The following is a 15,187-nucleotide window of genomic DNA, read 5'->3' as shown; positions in this document are numbered from 1 at the left end:
CTTTTTGATCAGAAGAAGAGCCTTTAAGTTTGTATAACCATTTCATATTGTGGACCAAGTTTTAGGCATTTGACTTTCATCAGATTGTCAGAGGACTGATTAAGAACCATTGATGTGAAGGATTCTTCAGATGTTTTTAAGCACATGCATAAAAACGACCAAATTAGTTTTAAGAAATTAACTGTGGCTCCAAAGTATATAGAAGAGGTAAAAATGGAGACTAAGAATACCGGATAGGAGACTGTTAGCATCACATAGAGATAACTGTTAAGTTATAGGAATGTAAAATTAGAATGCAAAGTAAGAAATATGGGGGAAATTATGCATAAAGTAATAGGATTTGGCATCTTACTAATTGGATTGCTTAGGAAGAATGAAGCATGTGAAAGGAGTCTGTTAAGAGAGTAAGAAATTCAGCCTAGAACTTGGACAGGGGTTCTGTGGGGTTGTGAATTCTGCGCTCAGAGGAGTGATACTAAAACTTTGGATTAAGATTTTCCAAGTACTAGACAGCAAGAGAATTAAGGCATTGGCACTAAAATTTAAGCAGTGAACATTTATACTATGGATAAAATAAATAAGAAATTGAGGAACCGAGTAAATAGAATTAAAATTAGAAATGTCTGTTCAGCCCAGCAGTTAGCATGAAATTATTCAGGAGAGTAGGTTTAAGTCAGATTGCAAGGAACCAGGATATGAATGAAGTAAGAATTTATCTACTACTCTTTGAAGAAGTGTGCCATGGAAAGGAAGAAGAAATGGGATAGTAGCTTAGCAGTAAAGCAGGACTGAAGATGAAATGTTTTGTGCATGATCATTAAGAGCATGGTCTTCAGATCCTGTCAGCTTCCATGTTTGTAATGGACGTAAAGATAGTACCTATCATCTGAGGCTATTGTGAGGATTAAATGTGTTCATAGGCGAAGCATTTAGCACAGTGCCTAGTATATGAGGAATGCTTACTTATATTTATTTTCAAGGCTCAGTCCTCGGATTGGTTATAGTAGACTGAATCAAGAGTATAATGGGAATGTGAGGGCTTGGAAAATAGAAATATTCTCATTGTGAGAACTAGGAAGGATTTTTATCAAGTTCACATGGACACTGAGGTGTAGAGCTAGAGAGGCAGAACTGAAATCAGCTTTGTGGACTCCCCCCCCCCCCACCATTCTTTGTCATTCTGAGGAAAAGGAGAAAGTGGAACAGATGAAATGATGTATGTGAGGAGTTTGAAGTTGGTTGAAATAATTTGAGAATTTTTATGTGAATATTATAAGATACTTGGTGAACATATGGAGGTTGAAAGTAGGATAAAAGTCTACTGAATTTGTAGGTGACTCTTTGAAAAATGAATTGGGAAATCAGCCCAAAGTAGATAACAAAATACTTAGAGAATTAGCCTTGGGGGTGTAGGTATGTGAGGGTATGTGTTTTCACTCTAATACCCAACTCATACAGAAGCGTAGCCAGAAGGTAAGATTGGATTTGTCTAAGTTTGTAATTAACAGTGTTAAAGGAATAACAGTAGCACATGAATAGAATATTGGGGTCAAGGAGCTTAGGTTACATTGTATAATCAAGCCAAAAGAGAATAGAAAGGGAACTAACTGGTTACTGTAAAGGCCAAAAGTTGGTTCAGCAGTTGTGTGAGAATGGGAGGATCAAGAAGAATGAAGTCAGGAAAGGGGATTCAAATGTTATATGGCCTTTAACAAGAGAGAAAAGAAAAATCAAAGATGTAACAAAAGTTGCTAAAATGGACTGATGTAGTAAAATCCATCAAAGTATTTAAAACATAGTGAGACCAGAGTGTTGAAGACCTCATAGGATGATTCAGGAGCTGAGTGAGTAGAAGGAAATGATGCCAGGTGCTAAAGGCTTTGTATAATTAGAGAAAGTGTCCTAATAACCCACTGGCTATTTTGATGAGAAAGAGTGTGGTGTTACTAGGTAGTATTGATGTCAAAAGCTGCCCTCATTGATGGTGGTAGAACTGTAGTCTGAAAGTAATATTGGGTAGTGAGGTAGAATGATGAGTAATGCATCTTTTTTTTCCACTTTGGGGAAAAACTTAGATAAAAATGACTTTTTGTGAGAGGTTTGTCAGAGAAGTTCATTAGAACAGAAGTAAGCTTTTAATTAAAAAGTTTCTCTAAGGAACAAGTTGAATGAAAATGCAGTTGGTAATGGTAGAAAAGATAATGGATTCCATAAGGCAGAATTAGAATTGAAGGGAAGGTGGTGTGAGAGGAGAATTAGATGTTTCAGGAAAGAATGGCAGTTATCATTCTTATCAAAAGTAAAGTTTTCATTTTCAAGTCAGGAGATAAAAAGTAAACACTGCTGTACCCAGCCAGGACCTCATACAGGCATCCCCTCCATATCTATGGGGGAATGGTTCTCGGAACTTCCCCCGTCCCTGTGGATACCAGAATCCAGGATGCTCAAGTTATTTCTGTAGTAATAAAATTGTATGTTACATGCATGTAATGCTATATGCACAACCTCCCATATATACTTAAAATCTGTGGTCCCTAACCCCCAGGCCAAGGACTGGTAATGATCTGTGGCCTGTTAGAAACCAGGCCACAAAGCAAGAGGTGAGTGGCCGGTGGTCAAATGAATGAACAAGTAAAACTTCCTCAGTTTTACAGCTGCTCCCCATTGCTTGCATCATAGCCTGAGCTCTGCCTCCTGTCAGATACTCAGTGACATTAGATTCTCATAGGAGTGCAAACTATACTAATTGTGTGTGCCGCTAGGAATCTAGATTTGAGACTCTATTGCCTGATGATCTGAGGTAGAGATATTAAGTGCTTGAATCATCCCGAAACCATCCCCAGTCTGTCCCCAGTCTATAGAAGAATTCTCTTCCATGAAACCAGTCCCTGGTGCCAAAAAGTTTGGGGACCACTGCTTTAAATCATCTCTAAATTGCTTATAATATCTAATATAATGTATATGCTATGTAAATAGTTAACTACACTATATTATTTAGGGAATAATGATAAGAAAAAATCTGTATATGTTTAATGTGGACACAACTTATTTTTCCCCCCTGAATGTTTTTGATCTGAGGTTAGTTGAATCCACTGATGCACAATACAGGGCTATGGCGGGTAGGCTGTACTTTAAGGATTAGAAGAGGCCTTGGAGTCCTACCACCAGTCTTCTTCTGTTCAGCAGTATGCAAGATTAAGCAGTACTACCAGATGTAAACAGGGAAAAGATCAAAATAAATGATGTAAATGACTTTGGATGGAAATTTTAGAATGGGAAGTGGAGGGATAAAACAAATTATTTATCTTTATAAATCATAGATTAAATTGTATAGTCAAAGGCAAACTTAAGGATACGTGATCACTAAAATGTTCTATGAGATCCTGGCATAAGCAAAAGACATCAGGTGTGCAAACTAAGGAAATATGGGTGAAGAATGGACTTCAGTTAACATAGCAATACTAGTTAATGTAACGCCATACTAATGTATTATTAATAATGGAGGAAGTGAGGTGCTCAAGTCATATAAGCTTGTAAAGTCTTTAATTCTTCTATAAATCTAGAACTATTCTAAAATAGAAAGTTAATTAAAAAATTTTGGTAGTATTATTACCAATATTAATATTTATAATATTTGTAAATGATTTAAAATAAATAACAAAATATATAATTCTATAGTTGAATTGGACAAAGTTAGGGATGGTTATGTGTTTCATTGAAGTCTTACCTGAAGGGCAGAGGATAGATATGTAATTTATGTCACTTCTCTCTGGGTGGCCCAGCTGATAAGGATCATTTCATGTGAAAAAGATTCCTGCAGCACCTTCTTTTAAATTATTTTATCCTTATAACAATCTTGGGAGTATAGCAAGCATTTTTATCCCTTCTTAACAATATTTTTAGAAGTGTTTTTTTCCTCTGTGTATTTGCTGCCTTAGCTAAAGGTATAAATTATTAAAATTAAATGATGATTTTTTTATAGCTAGAAATAATCTAGAGTCTGTATATTATATATACATAGTCTACGTATGTAGATTATGTTTTATATAAATTTTTACAAAGGGGCCATGGTAAATTTATTGCCTTTAAGAGCTGAAAATTAATATTTATAATGGAAAATATAATGCAGAGTTCTTTTCCAGAATTTATCATTATGGTGTAAATAGTGCATCATGAAATATTTTGTAGGTTTTTATATTTTTATTGCAGCAAACAACATTTGGATTAACGCCCCCCCCCAAAAAAAAAATTATACCTGATTGATAAAGTAATTCTTCAGAGACGTCTGTGCTAAGGAAAACTTTGGAATTTATCCTCAGAGGCATTAAAAGTCCAGAGTAAACTTAAGACTACACAGTTCTAAATCACTGGAATAAGGGTTAGTGTAAGTAGTTTTTCTAAGATATCAGCCCAGAGCAGGAAATATGAAAGAGAAACATAGATTACCTGACTTACTAGTATAGTGGCCTAGAATGGTGGAAGTAAATGGACAAATGAGGAGACGGTGAATTACCATCCAGAAGTAAGGACATTGGTGGTCCTCACAGCTTACATTGCATTTTGGTAAGACTTTCATTATCTCTTTATTAGAAAGAGGTAAATTTTTCTCACTAGAAAATTAGTAGTCTTATTAAAGCACAATATAGTTTAAAATGCGTGGGTTTTTTTTTTTTTTTTTTGGCTTTTTAAAATATCTCTTGGGACTACCACACTAATATGTAATTACTTTTAAAATTCTCAGTTCCCCTTTTCCATGGTAAGGCTTGATATTCTAAACAATATTGTACCACCAAGTTATCTCCATTGTAAAACTCAGCTTGCAAGCAAAAAATGTATTTTAAAAATAGGCTTTAATGTTTTTGAGTAAATTTTTTTAGTACCTTTCAACTTTTTGGTGACTAATTTTTATTAGAGTGTTTAATTGTATGTTGAATTGGTAGAGATGTCTCAGAAGAAGCAATTTTTTGTAGAAGTATTAACCATGGGCTGGTATGTTTAGCTAGATGCTGAATTTTAGTAGATTGATTCAAAATTTTCTGGTAATGTCAGTAAGGATACATGTGAGTTGGAACTATAAATTTTGAAAGAATCAGTATGTAATTTAAACTCAGCTTTCTTTTTAAATATTAATACAAATGAAAACACATGTTACATAATTGTATATTATATATAGATGTAAACTAATACGAATTTTGCAAGTATTAGTAGTATATTCCTTTATATATAATATATATGTCATATAGTATTTTCTTAAGCATATACTTTGTTGTTTTTGAGCATTCCATATGTGCAAAGCATATGTCTGTATAATAGAGGGTTGCTAAATGATTTTCAGAGATCTTGAAAGTTCCTGAGACCTAACCTCCTTAGAAGGTCTGCAAAGTCAGAACTATTAGGATAATACTAAAATGTTTTTTGCCTCTGACTCTCAATTCTCTACAGTGGTGTTTTCTACATCACTCTGAAGAAATTTCTGAAATGATATCTTTAGATATAACCCAAATAAATAAAACTTTTTGTCGCCCTCAGTAATTTTTAGGAGTGTAAAAAGGTTCTGAAATGAAAAAGTTTTGATAGCTTTTTCACTGTGAGGCACAAAGTTTGAGACAATTCTAGCAGATAAATAAGAGATACAGTGTATTTTAGTAAATAGTAGATGGTGGTTAAGAGCCAAGAGATGGTCCAGAGTAAATGTTCATAGTTAGATTTTTGACATTATTTTCATTTTGGCAATTAATTATAATTAATTTACCAGTTAAGTCTTTCTGTGTAATGGGCCCTGAGAATTACTTCTTACTTGTTAGAATCGAAAAGAAAATTGAAATTAAACTGGTTTTGATTATGTGTGTGTGGGAAAGAATGGGTCATATATCTTTAGTTTTTTTTTTTAATTTTAAAGTATTTTTGTTGTTAAAGGACAACATGAGGTTTCGTACTGAACTTTTTTTCTTTAGTACACAATGTATCACAGTGGGTACATTGTTTTGATTCTTTTTTATTTTTTTTGCCATCAGCTGGCTCTCAAAGACTATGGAATGTAACAGAATTTAAGTTACTTTTTCTATTAAATGGTAGCTAATTAAACGCAGGGAAAACAAGGGGATGATTTGACAATATAATGACTATATCTGGAGTTTCCACTACTATTAAATAATTGGGTTGTGTAGACTTAGGTTGGATGTTCTGTGCATTCAGGAAAAGCTATCTGAAAATACCAAAGAAGAGCGTTAAAAATAAATGTGGGGAGGTCACTTTGCAAGAGAATGCAAGGAAAGAATTACAGTGTATATGTATGCCTAGGAATGAAGAGTATATCTTTATACTTGACTTTGCAACAGTTGAACTTATGTAGTGTTAAATGGAAACAACTTATGTGTAATGAGAGCTATAGTACTTAACATGGTAAAGTTTGGCAATGCAGTAGAATAGTTGATTGAAAAGGTACACACTTGTATATCTAAAGAGGCACCAAAGACTCCTGGGGTACATTAGTAAATACTAGACTGAAGACTTTTATTTTAAAGTTAGATCCTTATTTTTGGGATATTAATTGTTAAACCTGTTTGATGCATACATGAGGGTTTGCTATTCTAGACTTTTTACTTTTGTATGTGTTTGAAATTTTCCAAAGCAAAAAAGTGCTAAAAAAGAAAAGCAGAGAAATAAGGAAAAGAGGAACCCCTAAAAATGGTATAGGCAAAAAAGCTGTAAAATAAACTCATCCAAGAATATTAAATGAGAACCATATCATTCCACTGATGTAGTGCTCAGAGAGAAGGCATAATGGCTGAACTAAAAGGAGATTGGAGAAGAAAATAAATGTAAGTCAAAAACCTTAGGATTGTGAATATTAAAGACTGCAAGTATTCATATTGCCAATGAAAGGTCATAGTAGTTTCTATAAAGTAAAAAGATCAAAAATTTGACTAAAAGATTAAGATCTCTGAAACCAAAGGTAACAGCAGATGCTTATGAAATGCTCAAGAAGGCTGGAAAGAGAGAAGAAATAATATGTGAACTTATGGAACGACAGTGGTAAGGGCCAGTTCTACCCAGGTATGTCATGAAATCAACTTCATCTAGTTTGGGTGTTTTTCCTTTATCATGGGAAATTTAAAAAAGCATAACTCATTCTTTAGTGAAGGAACAAAGCTTTATTGAGCAATTGCTTTATTGAGCAATAAACTGGTATGGACAATTTAAGGAATGAGAGTATTCTGAGTTTATTGGTAATTGAAAACTGGATAAAGGGAGCTAAGACAAGAGAATTCCATCTAAAATAAATGACTTGAAGGTGTGGTGGACAAGAGTAAGACTGGAAACTAGAAAACATGGAAAAGAAAATCTGTTATGTAGCACCAGTTTCTCTTTCTATGGGAGAGTGTTGTGCTAGAGAAACTTGTGTTTATTATAACTACTCAAATGTAGAATTAAGGAGGCAAACACATTTTGCTAAGATTTTCTTTAGGTTATTTGCATGAATTAAATATTGTTCAGAGTGATTTGTCTCTGGGAACTAAAGGGCTTATTGTATTTGTTTCATAGTTACAATTATTTGATTTAAAGTGTGTTTTCATAAAGAAGATAGTACTTGGATAAAAGAGTATAAATTACTATGTCAGGTTTTTGTTTGTTTGTTTGTTTGTTTTTTTAACATTTGGCTTCTCACTATAAATCATGGAAGTAAATTTTCCAAGTCCCAGACTTGGAAATACATTCTTTATGCTGTGTTTGCTTTTCCATAGGAAGTGGAGTAATGCGGTTAAAATTAGGTTAATTTTTAACCTAATACAGGTATGTATCTTAGTTTAAATAATTAATGATTTTATTGAAGTAAATTATTTTTTCCTACAACCCATCACCAAATAATTTTTTATAAACGTAACAATTAACTTTCAGGAGCCATTTGGAGTGGTCAGCTGTAAGCCATGCAGCCATCGTGCTTAAGTTGGTTTTTGTAAACGACTTGTGTGTGTTTCGTAAAATATACTTTATTTTAAAATTAGGGCTTCCTGTTGCAGCTGTTCCAGGAGCTCTGAGTCCTTTGGCCATTCCAAATGCTGCTGCAGCCGCTGCTGCAGCCGCTGCTGGCCGAGTGGGTATGCCTGGAGTCTCAGCTGGTGGCAATACAGTCCTGTTGGTTAGCAATTTAAATGAAGAGGTTAGTAAAATAATTTCTAATGTTTGCTCTTTAACTCCATTTCATTTGTGAAAGTTTTTCATGTTTATTTCATTTTGCACTTGCCTTTTTTTTTTTGTTAATGTACATTCATTAGTCAAAGTATTTTCTGTATGTTTCCACTTCTGAATAAAATCTACGTACTTGTTTAGGTAATACTTTATTTCCTTAGACAGTCAAATCTCTTTATATCTATATGTGTATATTTTTTTGACTTAACTACCTATTTTTCCTAAGAAAAATATGGTGAAGTACCATAGTTTGGCTTTTTATCTTTTTGTTGTTCTCAAGGGCAAATGTGATCTAATTTGCAAATTTAACTGTAAAACAATTTTGCTCTTTGCCTTTTCTAATTGTTTGCTTGTTCATTTCATGCTTATGTGTCATTGCATTTTTTTAAATCTTATTTTATGTGAACTACTCTAATACATTTTTCTTTGAAGGTTCTTCCAAAGATCTTGACGAGGCACTCTTCCAGTCTTTCTTAGTAATTTTTTCTTTCCAGTTATTAGTCATTGTCTTCTAAAAATATTTTTCAACTTTATCCCCCCCGCCTTGTTAAATAAAATTTATTGTTTAGTTATTTTCTTTAGTTGTACATTTTATGTCTGGTATATTTTATTTTGATTGCTATGAAAGCTGGTATGAAATGTGGGAAGCTCAATGTATCAGTTTATGATGTCTAATTTGAATATTTGTTTCATTTTTAATTGGCCTCTTAATATGAACATTACGCTTATTTTATCATTTAATACTATTATCATTCACAGTTCTGCATGCTAAAATGTTTGAATCAGAGTGTCTTTGTTTTTATTTTAAGACTTTTGCCTGCATTTCATAACCAGCCATGCTTATGCAGTTAAAGTTCAAAGTTTAAAATTCCTGTGCATGCTTTCCTTCCCTATGTTGAGATGAAATGCTGTAATTTACTCTTGATATAGATGTACTTTACCCATATTTGTCTTGGATGACTACATTTTACTCAGTTTTTCTTGTACAGTACATAAACCAACCATTTTCTGACCAAATTCCTGCATTTCCTATGTACTGACCTATATTTTATTTTTTTTTTGTTCCCCAATTCCTTATTTTTTTCTTCTGCATTGCTGTTTCCCTTCCCCATTTCATCCTTTTCCCTGTGTGTTCACCTTCCCTTTCCTTGTCTTTTCCCAAATACCCATTCCCTTCCCTGTCTTATCCTTTATTTTCCTTGTCCTTGTCTTCATTCCCTGTCTCCATTCCCTATGTTCATGCTTCTGTGCTTGAACAAATGTTCCTCGGACCAACTTGCCCCAATTAACCGCCTTGAACCATGATCCATGACCACCTCACCATTCTGCGGGAACCACCCTTCGTTATGGATGATCTGTTCATCTCCGCTCTTCCTCGACTCTTCTCTCTTCTTGTCTTACGCTGCTTGCTCTTCTCTCCTTCTAAAGATGGTTACGCCCCAAAGTCTGTTTACCCTCTTCGGTATGTTATTGTTAGCACTATACTTTTATTATTGATTTGATTTTTGTTTCACCTTAATTCTTATTTGTAGCTAGCACTTTGGCTTAAAGTTGAATAGTAAATCTTTTGCTATTTTTCTTTGCTATTTAAAACTCTCCATAGACACAAAATTTGTTTTAATGCATGCTGATTTATTTTGCATGGTCTTTAATTTAATATCATTCACATAGCTTTGAGGGTTTATCAAAAATTATTCTTTTCAAAATTCACTGTTCAAAATCTTGATCTTCTTTATTCATTTGTGAGAATGATGAGATTGAATGAGTGATCATGTTGATGTCTGAATGTTTCATTGATATGTCAGAAAGATAATCGTTAGCTGACTTGCACGTAAAATTAATTCTATTTTTGGATTACCTCTCTGTGACTCCAAAAAAGGTGTTTATGGAGATGTGCAGCGTGTGAAGATTTTGTACAATAAGAAAGACAGTGCTCTAATACAGATGGCAGATGGAAACCAATCACAACTTGGTAAGACTAAACTCTGTGTTATCTACACATCTTCAGTTCTGATTTCAAATACATAATATAAATCTGTGAACAAAAATGAACCCCTTACATCAGTAAGAAATCATTTCATTTATTTTTTTAATGGCCAGGGCTCAAAATATTTTTATTTTTCATATTTTATTGTGAATAAGTTGTCCATAATGGACTTAACGTGTTTGATGTTTATGGTCTCTTCCTGCCATTTCTCAAACACAATCTAAAGAGAAAAGAATTTAGCTCCCAAATTGTGATAACAGTATTACATAAGAATAATAACATTTATATCAAAGATCCTCCTTAGTGTTTTTCATTCCAGCTGTTCCTTATAACAGAAGCTTACTGTTCATATATAGTCCATACAATCCTGATTAATGCATGTTATTTTAATTCTTCTAAAGTCATTTATTTTAAGTGACTAAACTTAGTAATGGGAAGTGTCACATGAAAACCGAAAGATACTTAAGTACAGAATAAAAAACCTGTGTCAAAATGTTGTTGTTAGTCCCTTTGGGAATCTTAAGATACACTTTAGTCAAGTTCTATCATTACTTAGATAAATAATGGATTTTGATTAAATTTATATCTCATTTGATTTTATACACAAAGTTAAATTACATAAATCTGGAATACAACAACATACAGTAATGATTGACTGTAAATACCAGTATGTTCATAGTTTATAATTCAGTATTCAGTTCATTGAGATTCAGGAATGATGGTGCCTCAGTCTAACTGTATCTACATATCTGCATTGTTAATTTTGAAATTTGGGTTTTCTTGGTTTGGGGTTTTTTTTTGTAAGCATTAGTGTATTTTTGCTGTTATTCATGTGAAACTCAAGAGATGAACAGCACGATATTCTAGACCAGCTTTGGCCTTTGGAATCAGAAAAGTTTGAATTTTGGTTAGATAGAAAAGTTTGGATTTCAAATAGGAATTTTAAACTTATTGTTTCTTGGCAGTAATCTTAGCAACTCAAACACGGTACAAAACTATTTTTATATGGTGATACCTATTTTAGATGAAAGATACGTAAGAGTGCTGCTGTCATAGATATTGTAAGTAGCAATTTGATGGTGATTCATAGTCAACAAAGCATTCTTAAATGTTATTTTTTTCTCATTAACATTTGAAATATGGGTCTCATTACTTCATAAATAAAGGATACAGAATCATGGTTGAGAATTTCCTGGGATAGAAATAAATAAACCAAATTCTTCTGAAAAGTTTTTTTATTTTTGTTTGGTGTAAAAACTATTTTAAATAAGTAGTATTTTAATTTTTAATCCTAATTGGAGTCTGCTCGGGCTGCCATAATCATTTGGGTGACTTAAAAAATGGAAAACTAATTTTCTCAGTTTTGAGGGCTAGATGTCTCAGATCAAGGTGCGAGCAGATTTGGTTTCTGGTGCAGGCCTTCCTCTTGATTTACCAGCAGCTGTCTTCAGAACCATTGTTCTCATGTGACCTTTTTGCTGAGACAGATCTCTTTCTCCTTCTATAAGGACACCAGTTCTATTGAATTATGACTCCACCCTTACGATTTCATTTAACCTTAACATTACCTCCTGGGTACAGTTACATTGGGGAGTTAGGGCTTCAACATAGGAATTTGGAGAAACACAATTCAGTTTGTTCAGTACTTACATTTGTAAATCATTTACCCCCACTTTCATAAGAAAGTTTTGACTTCTCAGTAGCATGATTTATAATTTTTGGACTTCATGTTGTGGCTAATAATTTACTGTTTTTCATTACATTCTTAAAGTGTATGACCCTAAAAAAAAAATCCATACCATCTCTGTCTTTAAAACGCACATGTACATTCCCACTCAAAACCCACACAAAACTAAGTGTATGCTATTGAGAAAAATAAATGAGACTTAAAATTTTTCTGGGTTTTTTTTTTTTTTTGCCTCTGGTGCCATTCTTTGGTTTTCTTGGGACTCTATTTGGATATTTTCATTGCTTTATGTTATAGGCAGATGTCTTTATGCTTAAGAACTAGGATGAGAAATAAATGGCAAGGGAAGATACAGTCAATAATGTTTGAATGTGAATGAGATCATTGCAAATTTTACAGGCTATGTTAAATTGTTTCACACCAGAATTTTTAAAGTGCAAACATTAAGATGTTTCTTTGATAAACTTTGTGCCATAAGCCTATTTAATAGATAGAAAAATTTTAAAATTTGAATATTTTAAGAACAATGTAATTTATAAATTCTCATCTTTAAAAATAGTATACTGGGGCCAGCCGCAGTGGCTCATGCCTGTAATCCTAACACTGGGATATCCACCCACTGAGGCTAGTGAATAGCTTGAGCTCAGGAGTTCTAGTACTCTAGGAGGCAGAGACTGATAGATAGCTTGAGCTCAGGTTCAAGACCAGCCTAAGCGAAAGTTAGACCGCATATCTAAAAATAGCTGGGTGTTAGACAGGCACCCGATGTTCCAGCTACTCTGGAGGCTGAAGCAAGAAAATTTTAGTTTGAGGTTGCTGTGAGCTATGTTGCTACAGCACTCTACCCAGTGTGACAGAGTAAGACTCTGCCCCCACCCCAAAAAAAGGTTTATGGTAAAAGTGTCTAGTTTCTATAATTTATGTTTTTACCAACTGCTTATAAAAAACTTGTTTTTCATTAAATGTTAAGATGCAGTTGCCATCTCAACAGTAAGCTGAGTTCTTGTTCATAACAAATCTTCACCTAAATTATATCTATCAAAGTGTTCTATAAATGAATGGAAAATATTACTCTAGTGTTATGGCATTTGACCAATTTTTAAGTATATGTATATATTCACTTCCATTGTCATAAGTAATTTAGTAACAAGTCAAACTTTGAGGCATTGTAGTGTCATAAAGGATCTCAAGATATCTTTTCCCCAAAACCAAACAAGGGAAGGAGGGGAGAACAGCAAATGATACGCAGAAAGATAGGGAAAAAAATAGAAATTAGGATAGAATCAAGACCTGATGTATCAATAATAACGACAAAAAGGAATATAGTTGATTTTTCAAAAGGTCCCTATATGCTCTTTAAAATAGACATAGAAGCACAGAATATAGAGAGATTGAAGGTAAAGGAATATATTGGGCAAATAGCCCAAGAAAATTCAACATGATTTTATTTAAAACCAAAAGTATTGATAAAAGATTTAGTTTACTAGGAAGATAACAGTTTTATGTGTATTTATGCTTAGTGAAATAACCTCAAAATGTATAAATTGTAAATAGAGCTTCAGAATTGACCAAATCCATCATAGTGGTAAATCAACCCCACCTTCCTGAATTACATGTCAAGCAGACAAAAAAAAATCAGAAAAATCCAAATGATACAACCTAATTCTTTGTTACTGCGTCTAACAGTTACGAATCTGGCACCTTTTTGAAAGCATGTATGGAACATTTTTATAAAGTGATCACTCAAACATAAATAAAGCAAGCTTCAGTTAATTTCAGAGAGTAAATATTATACAGACCTCATTCTCTATTGCACAGTTAGAGTTAATAAAAATTTAAAATCTCCATGTAACTGGAAGTTTAAAAATAAGGCCTAGTATTCATCGGTCAAAAGCTTGTTTTAATGGGAGTTTACAAATACTTAATACTAGATGATATTGGAAGTACTATATACAAATTAGATATGTGTGGTACAGTAGAAGAGGTCTTTGGAAAGAAGTTCTAACTTTAAGAAAATTGCGTAAATCCAAGGGAAGGGGATGCTAAAGCCAGGCCTAGAGATAGTGGTGTAGAGGACAGTTTGAAAGAAAAACACAGCCAGAAGTTGAGTTTTTTGAAAAGTCTAGTGATAGACAAGTATCTGTAAAGATTAAGAAAAGAGAGTGTGGTATAAAAATGAAAATCAGTGCTTAATTTCATTCAGTCATTGTGATTTTTGACAAAAAAAAAATTTGTTTTTTTAACTTTGGTTTTCTATTTGCCTCTCTTTCCTTCTCCTTTAAATTGCTTCTCATCTTTTTGTCAGCAATCAGCTGACTTAACTCTTTCTCATTACCTGGCTACTCCCTGAGGTAGCTGTTTGGTAATTTTGCTTTATTGTAGTCTTATTCCTTTATCATCCATCTTTTCAGAATATACTTAATAGACCTAGGACTTTTTATTGTTTTCTTATTCCTACCCTTCATCATCACAAAGCTCAGCTGTTTTGTAGTCTTTTTATTGGGACAGCTTTCTCAAGGCAGCCTTAGTCTCCTTTCCTTACACTACTTTATTCCCAAACTCATATTTTATAATACATTTTGTCTGAGGTACAGCACGTTATCATAGAAGCTTGTTCACTTGAAACAGTAGAATTAATAGGACTTTTAAAGTGTTTTGTAATTCAATGGTTTTATTATAAAAGGATTTTATGTACTATCACTGTAGATAATTAAAAATTGGTTTTATAAGTGTTGAGTGTTAATTTATAAGTGTGTGTGAAATGCATTGTAAGAAACTAGTAAGAGAAGATTTAGGCCCAAACGATGTGTTTTTTTTTTTTTTTTTTTTTTTCTGTTAGCCTCAGTTGAAAATCTGAGAGAAAACTGTTATATAACACTGCAGTGACAATTAGGAAGAGTAAACTTGATTTTAAAAATTAGGGACGTTGTTAAGTAAAAGAAGAATTTACTTTTTTTTCCTATTCGTATTTCATACTTCCACAGCATAGATTTGTTTTATATTTAATTGGCTTATTTTATACATGTATGACAGGATTCATTGATTTAACAAATTCTTGGTATCTTCTGTGTCAGAGTGTGTACCATAATATACTAATTATTGTATTAAAATTCTTAGTAGTTTCTTTTCTCAATTCCTTACTCTTCCAAATTATCTTTACCTCTCTGCTGTTAATACTTAAATACTTTTGTTCAGTTTTATTATGATCATTTAGATTTTCAATTTAGCCAAAAATGTATGACTTACTAGAAATGGCTTTTTTTTTTTGAGACGGAGCCTCAAGCTGTCCCCCTGGGTAGAGTGCCGTGGCATCACGCTCACAG

The 15,187-nt window shown here is 33.1% G+C and overlaps 1 protein-coding gene across 3 annotated transcripts in view; it reads left to right on the top strand.

The window, feature by feature from the left end:
* The window catches only part of PTBP2 (polypyrimidine tract binding protein 2), a 79,031-nt gene that overhangs the window by 60,002 nt on the left and 3,842 nt on the right, over positions 1 to 15,187 (top strand). Inside the window, exons 8-10 of one of the 3 annotated variants that reach the window (XM_023509789.1) lie at positions 8,022 to 8,161; positions 9,619 to 9,652; positions 10,070 to 10,162. In XM_023509789.1, coding sequence (XP_023365557.1) covers positions 8,022 to 8,161; positions 9,619 to 9,652; positions 10,070 to 10,162 — 267 coding nt within the window. Of the gene's footprint in view, positions 1 to 8,006; positions 8,162 to 9,618; positions 10,163 to 15,187 lie in introns of all 3 variants that reach the window. The other 2 variants (XR_002771861.1, XR_002771860.1) reach the window with 2 other exon arrangements.

The sequence above is a fragment of the Otolemur garnettii genome, unplaced genomic scaffold, assembly GCF_000181295.1.
Source record: "Otolemur garnettii isolate 467f Iridium unplaced genomic scaffold, OtoGar3 scaffold00010, whole genome shotgun sequence".
NCBI classification, from domain to species: Eukaryota; Metazoa; Chordata; class Mammalia; order Primates; family Galagidae; genus Otolemur; species Otolemur garnettii.
This window is presented reverse-complemented; position numbering and strand designations above follow the sequence as displayed.